The sequence below is a fragment of the Bufo bufo genome, chromosome 1 (assembly GCF_905171765.1).
Source record: "Bufo bufo chromosome 1, aBufBuf1.1, whole genome shotgun sequence".
In the NCBI taxonomy this organism is placed as follows: domain Eukaryota; kingdom Metazoa; phylum Chordata; class Amphibia; order Anura; family Bufonidae; genus Bufo; species Bufo bufo.
This window is the reverse complement of record NC_053389.1, coordinates 339,148,352-339,162,534: the sequence shown is the minus strand read 5'-3', so window position 1 is coordinate 339,162,534 and position 14,183 is coordinate 339,148,352. Positions and strand designations below refer to the sequence as shown.

General features: G+C 41.0%; 1 protein-coding gene across 4 annotated transcripts in view; it reads left to right on the top strand.

Annotated features, from left to right (window-relative positions):
- VDAC1 (voltage dependent anion channel 1) overlaps positions 1-5,437 on the top strand; it is a 59,067-nt gene extending 53,630 nt beyond the window's left edge. For all 4 annotated transcript variants that reach the window (XM_040442389.1, XM_040442397.1, XM_040442405.1 and 1 more), the window contains one exon: positions 4,590-5,437. In XM_040442389.1, coding sequence (XP_040298323.1) covers positions 4,590-4,681 — 92 coding nt within the window. In that variant the 3' untranslated portion in view covers positions 4,682-5,437. The remainder of the gene's footprint in view (positions 1-4,589) is intronic.
- The last annotated feature ends 8,746 nt before the right edge of the window (positions 5,438-14,183 follow it).

The following is a 14,183-nucleotide window of genomic DNA, read 5'->3' as shown; positions in this document are numbered from 1 at the left end:
AGGTCATCGATATCAGGAGTCTGGAAAACCCCTTTAACTTTTCTGTAGGCTTTGTTTTATTTTTATATACATATAAAAGTATATTTAAATAATCCTATAATGGATGAATAAAATTGAAAGGTGAGTCTTTACTTCCTGTTGTCAATTTCATAAAAGTAGTAACCACTGCAACAAAAAAATATAATTACTGAACTTTGGATTGTGCTCCAACCTCTGGCTTAGGCCGCATGCACACGACCGTGGTGTGTTTTGTGGTCTGCAAATCGCGGATCCGCAAAACACGGATGGCGTCCGTGCTCGTTCCGCAATTTGCGGAACGGCACGGACAGCATTTACATATAACTGCCTATTCTTGTCTGCAAAGCGTGGACAAGAATAGGACATGTTATTTTTTTTTTGCGGGGCCACGGAACGGAGCAACGGATGCGGACAGCACACGGAGTGCTGTCGGCATCTTTTGCGGCTTCATTGAAGTGAATGGGTCCACAACCAAGCCACCAAAACGGCGGCTTGGATGCAGACCAAAACAACAGCCGTGTGCATGAGGCCTTAGGCTACTTTCACACCAGTGTGTTTGCTGTATCCATCATAGATCAGAAAAACGCTTCTGTTCTGATAATACACCCGCCTGCATCCCTTATGAACGGATCCAGTTGTATTATCTTTAACATTGCCAAGATGAATCAGTCATGAACACCATTGAAAGTCAATGGCGGACGGATCCGTTTTCTATTGTGTCAGCGAAAACTGATCCGTCCCCATTTACTTACATTGTGAGTCATGACTGATCCGTCTTGCTCCGCACCACATCGCGGACAGAAAAACTCTGCTTGCAGCTTTATTCTATCAGCGATGGGGACGCAACCAAATGGAACTGAATGCATTTTGGTGCACTCCATTTCGTTCAGTTCAGTTTTGTCACCATTGACAATGAATAGGGACAAAACAGAAGCGTTTTCCCCCCGCTACTGAGATCCTATAAAGGAATCTCAATTGCGGAAAGGGAAAGCGCAAGTGTGAAAGTAGCCTTACTGGTGTATGGCCATTTTAATGTTTTAGGTAGAGATCCAGCTAGTTGTTAAAAACTTTAGATTAGTTGTCAAATTGTATTTTTCCAGCTCATCCCTCATGACAGCACAACAGGAGGTTGTTCCCCTTTGACCTTCTTGCGACAGGAAACAGAGAGGTTAAAAGGTCCCTCCCACCTCCACCCACCAGTGTTCTTCCTAACCCTACAGAGGATAGACGCAGAGAGGTTCCCTGCTCTAGGGTTGAAGAGATTCTACAAGAACCTTTAGGGCCTAAGCCTGGGACTAGGATCGGGGGGTGTCCGGCCTCTTCTTCCAGGTCTTGAATAGCTTTGCTAACACCTCTCTGGCTAGAGGTCCCTTAGCAGCCCAGAACCCACCTGGCGGAGTCCGAGCCTATAGGTAGGTTCTCTGATGGCCTGGGTTCGATCGTTGGGTTCATTCTCATCCTTCCTACCCTACAAGTGGCCGTGCCAGTACCTCTTATGTGGAGGTCCCCTGGCTTGCTCCTAACCCTGATGAAGTGGGAAATGCAACTGGTGGTTACCTCACTATGGACGGCTATGGGTTCATGGAGCTTAGATCCGCTGTTCCTTAATTGAGTTCAGCAGGATCGCACCTCAGTGCGCCGGAAACAGTCAGCAGCTGGAATAGGGCCTTTTCTTTTCTCCTTACCAACGCTTTGTATGCAAGTGTTGGCAGAAGCTGCATGACATTATTGGTGCTTGCTTTGGCAGCACATACTCCAAGATTGGTAAGTAAACCATGCAAACTATTTGTCAGGTAAGTAAAACATGCATGTGTTTAGCCAGCTGGATTGCCTCAACAGTTCTAATTACTTTAATTGAGAATCTGTGTGTGGATCTAAATGGGAACTCAGGTGATAGTAGCATCACCTGTTTCTTTAATGAGGACTGAATGTGGATTAAAAAATTTGAGGCTGCATTCAATTGACAAGGTCGCAGACTTAAATCTTTCAGGTCTACAATCCTGGCTTAGTTATGTCTAACTTGATTCCTTTATCTAGGAAAAATTTATACTGTGCCTGGCGTGCTGCCTCATGGCCTCTGTGCCTTGCGTGCGCGTCTCGTGGCCTCTGTGCCTTGCGTGCGCGCCTCGTGGCCTCTGTGCCTTGCGTGCGCGCCTCGTGGCCTCTGTGCCTGGCGTGCGCGCCTCGTGGCCTCTGTGCCTGGCGTGCGCGCCTCGTGGCCTCTGTGCCTGGCGTGCGCGCCTCGTGGCCTCTGTGCCTGGCGTGCGCGCCTCGTGGCCTCTGTGCCTGGCGTGCGCGCCTCGTGGCCTCTGTGCCTGGCGTGCGCGCCTCGTGGCCTCTGTGCCTGGCGTGCGCGCCTCGTGGCCTCTGTGGCCGGCTTGTTGCTTCTGTGTCTGTGCATGGCCTGCTGACCTCGGGGCAGTGGCAGTGCCTAGTCACGATCTACAGTTTAGTGCAAAGCTGTATTTGGAGCCACATTCCTCCATGAACAATGTGGACAGTATTAATTGTATGTAATTCAAGGAGTGCAAGACATATATGTGTACCGACCATGTGATTTATAGGGTATAGTATACTCAAGACCTGGAGATAGTATGGGCCAGCCTGAAGTTAAAGGAACATTAGTGTGACCAGAGCACTGAAATTTAGTAAAGATCCTACCTAGACCTGTTATAATGGGAGGCAGCCCCATGCTGGCTGGGAATTTGTCTTGTATGGATTATAGCTATCCCTTCTATGGCAATAAATTGGTATATCTACCTCAAGTGATTTTCAGTAAATGTCAACTTATGCTCAACTAAACTCTTCTCTGTTATTCTATCTATTTGCACCTAAGGGTGCTGATTTCACAAACATTAGGGACCCTGCCTTCATTGCACCTCAAGGGCACCTCTGTCGCCTCCGGGAAGGAGACTCTCCTCACTGCACGCCAACCCAGGGAGCTACAAAAAGGCAATAGAGACTATGCATTCCTCTGTCCACATTCACGCTTACAGCCATGCTCACACATATAAGCTGCAGCTATGTACGCTGCACAGGTCCTGTAACCTTTTGCCACTCCTTAGTCCCTGTGTCTCCTGACTATGGCCATGTAAAGCTCTTGTGAAACCCTTAAGGCTGTCTCTGACCTAGAAGCTATGCGGGCAGGTGGGTTCTCGGTTGGCCTGGTATCGTCGGGAGGATTCTTTCTTCTTTCTTCTCCCTTGAGTTCATGCCAACACATCCTTGTACGGGATCCCAAGCTTGTCCTGGACCGGTATGAAGTAAATGGTACAGTTTGGTTACCTCATCGTTGATGTCCATGCCTGCCGTGTGCCAGTGCTGTTAGCTTGGCTCAGTTTCTTACATATACCTTGTAGACATTGCGGAGTTAGTTGTTTATCAGATTATAACAATTAGGCTCTTGAAAATGAACTGCAATGGGGGTCTACAGTAAACCTTTACTCGGTGTAGTGGTTATATATGATTTTACAATATTTTATCTGGTTTTAGAGCGAGTCGCTTTTACGCAATGATACTTACCATATAGACTCTAATAAGACAATTCATTCTTCCTCTAAGTATTTTAGTCTATATAAACAAAGGTAGGTCTGTTGATCAAGGATGCAGATAAAGTGACATTTCAGATTTACGACTGGATTCATGAATTCTGTCATCAAGATTTAGTTTTCTGGCAGAGTCAAAAAGTTTCTGTCTTAGGTTTATTCCTGATTTTATGAATTGGTATTTTTATCTAATGACAAATATCTGAGATAAGTTGTCCTTAGACTTGGTCCCCCCTAAATTATAATTTGGTACGTCTCCTATTGTGCTATCATGAGCGATGAGCTGGAAAATAGGAATTAGACTTACCGGTAATTCGGTTTCCAGAGATTCCCTCATGACAGCACCCGTACATTCCCTCCCTTACTAACTACTATGTAAATATTGCATATAAGATATTCTGATGCTTTTAATAAATTGGCTGCATCCATCCTGGTGTATTAATCTGGAAAAACACTGGTGGGTAGAAGTGGGAGGGGGACCTTTCAACCTCTGTTTCCTGTCCCAAGAAGGTCAAAGGGGAACAACCTCCTGTTGTGCTGTCATGAGGGAATCTCTGGAAACCGAATTACCGGTAAGTCTAATTCCTATTTTCTCATGACTTTGTTGGGCCTGAATGTAATGTCAGGGTATTTAATAGAATGAGAAGTAAGAAAGAAAAGAAAGCAAGGGGGCCACATGGGTGAATGATTGGGAATAAAACACACTTGTTGATTACATGACAAACCAACAAACACTGGTTTGTCGGGTGTTCACATCTTCTATGCGGCACCAAAAATAATCATGTCCGCAACACAACATCCTTTATAAACGGGATGTGCATCTACCAAATAAAAACTGATTGGGATCAAACTATTGTGTTACCAATCATACATTCTGATTCCAAATTTAACTGCCAGTCAACATGCTCTTAGCCTGGATTAGCACTCTTTACCAGGTAGAATATCAGCCCTTTTAAAAGGACCCCAAGAAAGATCTTGGAGCTAAGAAATAACACATTTATTGTTTGTTTTTTGTTTTTTTTATAGGTATCAAATTAACACTATCCACATTACTCGATGGCAAGAACATCAATGCAGGAGGCCACAAACTAGGCATGGGACTAGAATTTGAAGCATAATGGATCTCCGCACCAAATTGTCTGATGTTCTGCAGCATAGATATCCTAAGAATCTAGTGTACCTTTGTAATGTCCTGTGTCCTGGATGCAAACAACCTTCTATGTCAATGACAAGTGTTTCGATGGGAAAACGAGAATCATTATGCTTTCAAGTGTTATTGCTGAGGAATGCCAGATAAAGAAATACAGTTTAGGGATTTTGCTACTCCAGGATAAGTTTGAAATACTTCACAGCTGCTTATTTCTACCATGCTTGTTAGACTGGAAGGTGTTATTTGCCTTTTTTACCAGAGTAGTTCTAAAATTCTAATGAGAAATACAATTCTATATTTTACATTATTCAGCATAGCATTGTGAGGATCCTACACTGAAAAAAGGGATATTAAGTACACAATGAGGAACACGTATTTCATGAACTGTTCTAGTCTTATATGACAGTTGTCTGACATTATAAATGTTGTCCATAGACCATCTTAAGGTATTTTTGTGTCTTAAAATTTTGCACCTTGTAATTCCCTTCCCTGACACACTACAGGAAAGCTTGATAGAGCCATATGCAAGGGAAGAGACATTGTTCCTCAAGTTCTAACAGTGATGTCATGTGTTACCACTAAAAGACTGATTTTATTTCCTGCACCATTTTTACATTTTTGTTTTTTAGCAGCCAATCCATGGTGTCTTCCATTTTGTGAAACTAGACTGCCCCTTATATGCTGTATGCAACATCCACTCCAATAAATCCCAAATATGACTCTGTGATGTGTATTTTTTTTTTATAGTGCAGATAAATGCAGTCTGTTCAGTCCTCTGGCATTAGCCCTTTTAGGCTAGAGGCTGACAATAGTGTGTATTACTGGGGTTACTGACAGAAAAATGTATTTAGCCTCCAGTAATATCTTGTAAATTAATGGTTTTGGCATTCTACCTATAACTTTCTGTTTCGAGATAAACTGTGGTAGGTGACAACTAAACAGATGAATTATCTCTGTATTATCTTTTTTAGCATATGCAACTACCATAACATTTAGTAAATTAACTCTTAGAGGACCTTGCAATTAAAAAAAAAAATAATAATTTTTATAAAATTTTTGCGTTTTAGTTTTTCACTCCCTGCTTTCCTTAACTTAACTAGTCTTAACTTTTTTTATTTTTTTGTTCCCACAATTTTATGAGGGCTTATTTTTTGCAGGACAAGTTGTACTTTCTAATGACACCATTTGCAGTTGCATACTATGTAGTTGGAAGCAGGAATACATTAGCAAATGGGGCGGAATTGGGAAAAAACGCAATTCAGACGAGTTTTTTTTTTCTTTTTTTTCTTGTTTTTTTTACGCCGTTTCACTATGTAGTAAAAGTGACCTGTTACCTTCATTCTCCAGGAAAGTATGATTACACCAATACCACACTTGTGTAGTAGATGCCCAATGGCATAGAGACAGGTATCAAATAGAGTAGGTTCCTGCCTGACTGAGATCACCTTGCCGTGGTAGGTTGGCACAGATGTGTTTTTATCAAACTATATTGGCCAAGAATCTTATATTATATTTAAAATGAGGTTTTAGTATGATTTTTGTATCTATTATATGAGTGCAATTATTTTCAGTAATTTCTCTTCAAAGATGGGCAGAGGTTCACCAAATCTGCATCTAAAAATTATGGAATAATTTCAGAAAAATGTTCCTCAATGTAAATTTGCTATGACTTTGAATATCTTTTCATCTACAGTAATATCAGTACTATATTGTAATATCAGTAATATCAAAAGATTCAGAATCTGGAAAAATCTGTAGAAGGGACAAGGCCAACAGTTAATATTGGATGCATTAAAAACGAGCATAATTTTGTACTGGTAATCATTGCATGGTTTCAGGAACACTTCCAGAAATCATTATGAACACAGGTTGCTGTGCAATCCACAAATGCAAGTTAAAGCTGTATCACGCCAATAAAAAGCTATATGTCAACAGAATCCAGAGAAGTTTCTGTCTTCTCTAGGCCAAAGCTCATTTAATATGCACTGAGGCAAAATGGAAAACTTTTGTGGTCAGATGAATCAAAATTTTTAATTCTTTTTGGAAACCACAGAGGCCGTATTCTGCAGAAGATGATAGGGAGCATCCAGCTTATCAGCGCACAGTTCAAAAGCCTACATCTCTGATGGTATGTGGTTCCATTAGTGCCTAAGATGTGGACAGCTTACACATCTGGAAAGGTACTTTCAATGCTGAACAGTAGGCTTGAGTGAATCGTGTTCGAACCCGATTCATTTGAAAACTTTGTTTAGAATATGCGCTCCGTACTGCAATAAAATGTATTGGCTCCGCTGATGGCTTGTTCTTCTCGCCACAAGTAACACAAGACTTGCTTAGTCTCGTGCCTGTGACATCATGTTACAGTTCTGCGCGTAAATTAATGTTTCAAAATCTGAAGCCAAACTGAGGCACAAAACCAATTTTTTTTCTTCAGATTTTGAAACAGTAATGTATGCACAACATACAGTGGGGGAAATAAGTATTTGATACACTGGTGATTTTGCAAGTTTTTCCACCTACAAAGAATGGAAAGGTCTGTAATTTGTATTGTAGGTACATTACAACTGTAACAGACAGAATCTAAAAAAAAAATACAGAGAATCACATTGTATGATTTTAAAATAATTCATTTGCATTTTATTGCATGAAATAAGTATTTGATACAATAGAAAAACAGAAATTGATACTTGGTACAGAATCCTTTGTTTGCAATTACAGAGGTCAGATGTTTCCTGTAGTTCTTGACCAAGTTTGCACAAACTGCAGTAGTGATTTTGGCCCACTGTCGCTGTCGTTGGTTACATTGAGTTTTAGCTTCCTCCAAAGATTTTCGATTGGGTTCAGGTCTGGAGACTGTCTAGGCCACCCCAGGACCTTGAAATGCTTCTTAAGGAGCCACACCTTAGTTGCCCTGGCTGTGTGTTTTGGGTCCTTGTCATGCTGGAATGCTCTTACTGAGGGAAAGAGGTTGTTAGCCAAAATCTCACGATACATGGCCCCATCCATCCTCCCTTCAATATGGTGCAGTTGCCCTGTCCCCTTTGCAGAAAAGCACCCCCAAAGTTTGATGTTTCCACCCCCATACTTCACGGTTGGGACTGTGTTCTTGGGGTTGTACTCATCCTTCTTCCTCCAAACACGGCAAGTTTAGTTGGTACCAAAAAGTTATATTTTGGTCTCATCTGACCACATGGCCTTCTCCCAAGCCTCCTCTGGATCATCCAGATGGTCACTGGCAAACTCCTAACTGGCCTGGACATGTGCTGGCGTGAGCAGGGGGACCTAGTGTGCCCTGCAGGATTTTAATCCATGATGGTGTAGTGTGTTACTAACGGTAATCTTTGAGACTGTGGTCCAAGCTCTCTTCTGGTCCTCCCGTGTAGTTCTGGGCTGATTTCTGACCTTTCTCAGAATCATCCTTATCCCGCGAGGCGAGATCTTGCATCGAGCCCCAGACCGAGGAAGATTGACAATCTTCTTGTGTTTCTTCCATTTTCTAATAATTGCGCCAACAGTTGTTGCCTTCTCACCAAGCTGCTTGCCTACTGTCCTGTAGCCCATCCCAGCCTTGTGCATGTCTACCGTTTTGTCCCTTAGACAGCTCTTTGGTCTTGGCCATGGTGGAGAGGTTGGAGTGTGATTTATTGAGTGTATAGACAGGTGTCTTTTATACAGGTAACAAGTTCCAACAGGTGCAATTAATACAGGTAATGAGTGCAGAGTAGGAGGGCTTCTTAAAGAAAAACTAACAGGTCTGTGAGAGCCAGAATTCTTGCTGGTTGGTAGGTGATCAAATACTTATTTTACATTTATATTTATTTCCATTTTTCACAGCATCCAAACTTTTTAGGAACTGGGGTTGTAGAATACAAAAAACATATAGTCACAATATTATGATCACAAGCTAATAACCAGAGTAACTGCTGTGCGCAGCACAGGCGGCAGCTAAACGGGCTGGGAATGACTCGGGTAAGGGCCCAGGTATCTGGAGCTATGCCGACTACAGTGCATCCCATAGCTGCTGGAAGGTGCGTGGGGGTTGATCAATGGAGTGAACACAACTGTGGAAGTAGTTCCACAGATGCTCAATTAGGTTCAAGTCTGGGGAATAAGGGGGCCAAGATAGTACTTGGAAGTCTTGGTCATGCTCTTCCAAACAAACTTGGACATTTCTAGCTGTGTGACATGTTGCATTGTCTTGCTGCAATATCCCATCCTCCTCAGGGAAGACAATCCGTATGTGTGGGTGTATACGATCTGCAAGGATAGATTCCAAAAATGGTTCAGATTGCCTTTGACATGGATGACTGGACCCAGAGAATGCCATGAAAACATTCCTCACATCAGAACACTGCCACCACCAGCTTGTGTTCTTCCAGGAATGGTTGCAGGTTTTTTTTTCTCTGATGTTTCTTGCCTGACACACCAACATCCATCCATTTGATGAAGTACAAAACCTGACTCATCAGAGAAGGCAGCCCTTTATCAATTCTGCCGATGCACAGACGTCTGGCAGCCCCCTGATTCATTTTGGCGGTGATCTGCTCCACTCTAGTATGTTGGTCCGCCCTAGTGTACCTTTGTAGCCAACGTTCACCTTTCACACCAATGCCACATGGTGCTCCAGTTTTAACGTTGCTTATTCACAATGGTGCCATTTGTGCACTCACGATACCCTTTCACCACAGCAGCACGCAAACAGTTCACTCAGTTTCAGAAATACGACCACCCTTGGCTCGAAAGTCAATAATAATCCTTTTTTGCAACTATAGTAAATCGGCCCTTTTACCCATGACAGCAACGAGAGATATGTGTGCAGACAACCTATCTCACTCCTTAAATATACCCATCAAGCCAGCTCGCAACACATGACTTCCTTCATGAGCCACACAGTGCCTACATGGAAATTAGGAAATGGTCATAATAACATTTCTTGTGTGTAGTTTCACTCTGGTTGTATACATGAGCAAAGCAGTAAATGGCAGGTGGTTGTGTGTGCACATATACACAGCAGCCTATCAATCACATCCTGAAAAGTTCAAAAAATGTCTTTGAATGGTGTATTATCAAAATTACTCCACTGTAAATAAAGGACCTTGCCTAAAACCCTTAATACCAACCTAATGCAATTATCCCTCCTCCAAGTTTTACAATAAGGACTTTGCATTCTGGTAGGTTTTGTCTTCCTAGCTTTCACCAACATTTGCAGACCACTAGACAACTTCTGAAAATTCAGCATGTCCATTCTGAGGTTATAGCCCTACCCCTGGCCCCTTCCTTATATAAACACAACCATAAAGGGAATGTGTCATTAGAAAATGGTCTATTCCTTTTATGTTTAACATATTTTTAAAGAACGTTTGCTGTTATTTTTAATTTTCCATATTGATATCTATATTTATACAAAAAACATAGGACATTAACCTGCTTATCTGTCATTCTAATCCTGCCTGTAATAAGACAGGATCCACCATTCACAGTAGGTGACCTACTGTGGACCTCTGCACAGATCACAGGGCATGCCTAGAAAACTCTCCCATAGAAGTCAATGAGGTCCCCTCCTGACCATTATGTCTATGGACCATGGGGCTGCCGTAAAGCAACTTTTGTAAAGCTTTGTAAATGCTGTTAAGAGAAGCTCGGGCAAGATGTCAGCCCCCTCAAGCATGTTCAGGAAATACAAATAAAAAAAATCTGCAATCAGAAAATAAAAACAGATGAGAAAAAAGTCGCTATCTGGTTTTAACAATTGTTACAAAAATCAGAAAAACTGACAATCGTATTGGCAACAGCTCTGCCAGTGAATTACTGATGTTAGTAAGATTGTACCTAGCTCCCGGAGATATGTCGGTTAGGTCTTCTTTTCAATTTGCAGTGTTATTTAGCCTTGAAATCTTTTATATCAATCTTACTGGCAGCAGCGAGAACGTTGATTCCATTGTACTGGAAGCAATTATCCGATCTTCTGCTTTCCAGGTGGTTCCCTATGTCCCTTCTACCCTCTCCAACTACCCTTGTGTTTAGTGTGTTGTTAAGGACAATATAAGACTGGGTTCACATCACGTTTTTGGCTTACATTTAACTTATACAAAAAACGTATATGTTAAACGGTTGCATCTAATGACTTCCATACAGTGGCATCTGTCATAGAGTTCCATTGTAAAAAAAACTTATGTTAACCCCTTCAGGACCCTGCCATTTTTCACCTTAAGGACCAGGCCTTTTTTTGAAAATCTTACATGTGTCATTTTATGTGGTAATAACTTTAAAACGCTTTTACTTATCCAGGCCATTCTGAGATTGTTTTCTCGACACATATTGTACTTCATGACAGTGGTAAAATTGAGTCAAAATATTACATTTTTATTTATTAAAAAAATACTAAATTTTGAAAAATTTTGAAAAATTTTGAAAAATTTCAAGTTCTCTACTTTTATAATAGTAATACCTCCAAAAATAGTTATTACTTTACATTTCCCATATGTCTACTTCAAGTTTGGATCATTTTGTAAATGCCATTTTATTTTTTGGGGACGTTAGAAGGCTTAGAAATTTAGAAGCAAATCTTGAAATTTTTCAGAAAATTTCCAAAACCCACTTTTTAAGGACCAGTTCAGGTCTGAAGTCACTTTGTGAGGCTTACATAATAGAAAACAGGTAATAATGCATTTAATAAAGTAGATGCAAGCATTATATATGGACAAAGTCCTCACTCTGATATGATAAAATCTGAGACACTTAGCCAATATATTTTAATCAAAACACATCTGTGCCCGCCTACAAAGCGCCAAGGTGGTCTCAGGTCAGGCGGGTCCTACGCTAAACCTACCTAAGCCATTGGGCTTCTAAGTTCAGGAGCGCAGACCCCGCAGATATGGTGTGCTGCTCCTAGTCACCCCATTTTAGAAATTACACCCCTCAAGGTATTCAAAACTGATTTTACAAACATCGTTAACCCTTTAGGTGTTCCACAAGAATTAATGGAAAATGGAGATAAAATTTAAGAATTTAACTTTTTTGGCAGATTTTCCATTTTAATTCTTTTTTTCCCAGTAACAAAGCAAGGGTTAACAGCCAAACATAACTCAATATTTATTGCCCTGATTTTGTAGTTTACAGAAACACCCCATATGTGAACATAAACTGCTGTACGGGCACACGGCAGTGTGCGCAGAAGGAAAGAAATGCCATATGGTTTTTGGAAGGCAGATTTTGCTGGACTTGTTTTTTGACACCATGTGCCATTTGAAGGCCCCCTAAAGCACCCCTAGAGTACAAACTCCAAAAAAGTGACCCAATTTTGGAAACTACGGGATAAGGTGGCAGTTTTGTTAGTACTATTTTAGGGTACATATGATTTTTTGTTGCTCTATATAAAAAAAAATTGTGAGGCAAGGTAACAAAAAAATAGCTGTTTTGGCACCGTTTTTATTTTTGGTTATTTACAATGTTCATCTGACAGGTAAGATCATGTGCTATTTTTATAGAGCAGGTTGTTACGGACGCGACAATACCAAATATATTTCAGTTTTACATAATAAAGCATTTTTTTTAAATGATTTTTTTTGTCTCCACATTCTGAAAGCGTAGTTTTTTGTTTTTTTTCTGGGCGACTGTCTTATGTAGGGGCTAATTTTTTTCGGTATGAGATGACTGTTTGGTACCATTTTAGGGTGCATAGGACTTTTTGATCGCTTGGTATTACACTTTTTGTTATGTAAGGTGACAAAAAATTGCTTTTTTGACACACTTTATTTTTATTTTTTTACGGTGTTCACCTGATGTGATATTTTTATACAGAAGGTTCTTACGGATACGACGATACATAATATGTCTACTTTTTTTTATTTATTTAAGTTTTACACAATAATATCATTTTTTAAACAAAAAAAATCATGTTTTAGTGTCTCCATATTTTATTTTTTGGGTGATTGTCTTAGGGGCAAATTTATTGCGGGATGAGGTGACTGTTAGATTGGTACTATTTTGGGGGGAATATGCCTTTTTGCTCGCTTGGTGTTGCACTTCTAGTGATGTAAGGTGACAAAAAAAAGTTTTTTTAGCACAGTTTTTTTTTTTTTTTTTTTTTTTACAGTGTTCATCTGAGGGGTTAGGTCATGTGATATGTTTATAGAGCAGGTCAGTACGGACGTAATGACCTGTCTACTTTTTATTAATTTATTTTCCTATTTTTTTACAGTTTTTATTTTTTTTACTTTATTTTGAGAAAAGGGTGCTTTTTTTTATATTTTTTTTTACTTATTTTTCTTGGAACTTTACATTTTTTTACTTTTATTTATTTTTTTAACTTTTTTTTTTTTACACTTAATTTTTTTTTCCCACTCTGGGACTTCAACTTTTGGGGGTTTGATTCCCTTTACAATGCATCACAATACTTCTGTATTGTAATGCATTGGCTGTAAGTGTATTACACACTGTAATACACTTACAGCCTGCTTGCCTGTGAGATCTAGGGGGCTGGATCTCACAGGCTCTCCCGGAAGGCAGCCACGATGCCTAAGGAAGGTATTGGGCTGTCTTCCCTGCCACCGGGTCCCTGTCACAGCAGCACAGGGACTCGATGGAAGCGCCAATCCCCACACTGACATCACACGTGCCGCGGTCAGTGCTGACGTGGCACATCAAGGGTTAATGCGCCGGCATCGGTGATCTCATCAGTGACTGCCGGACCACAGCCGCGGATCGGGCGGGCACGTCTTCTGCTCCTGCCCGATCACAGCGCCGTACATGTACGGCGCAAATCCTCTACAGGTTAACATTTAACATAGCTTTTGTATCCTTTTTTTTCCAAACATATACACTAAACGTAGGGCAAAAATGTAATGCGAACCCAGTCTTAGTCAGAGGACAAGTATAAGTTCTCATGCTCATTTCTAGATTAATTTAAAAGGATTTTCTATCCTCTGGATAGTTCATCAATATCTGATTGGTGAGGGTCCAACACCCAGGACCCCTGCTGATCAGCTGTTTTAGGCACTGGTGCTTCTCTCTGCAAACCAAGCACAGCATCATACATTGTATAGTGGCTGTGCTTGGTATCGCAGCTCAGCCCCATTCACTTCAATGGGGCTGAGCTGCATCTAAGTCATGTGACCAATGAACATGACATCACATTCCCTATGGAAAGCTGAGGGAAAACCGTTGTGCTACTGCGAGTGCCGCTGCCTCTTCAAACAGCTGATTAGTGGGGATCCCAGGTGTCGGACCACTACCAATCAGAGGAAATGCCGGCTGCAATGGTTTTTTTATCTGTCTGACACCCAGCATTTATGCCAGAAAACGGCTCGGACCTCATTGCAGTCCGTGCTGGAAAAGCCTGCTGGATCTCCTAACGAGGATGTGAACAAAGCCAAACTCATTATCAGGTAGATGTTATTGGATGTTCTTTCTGTATTACTGTTTCCTTCATATAATAAAAAAAATATATATTTCACCATAACAAAATCACA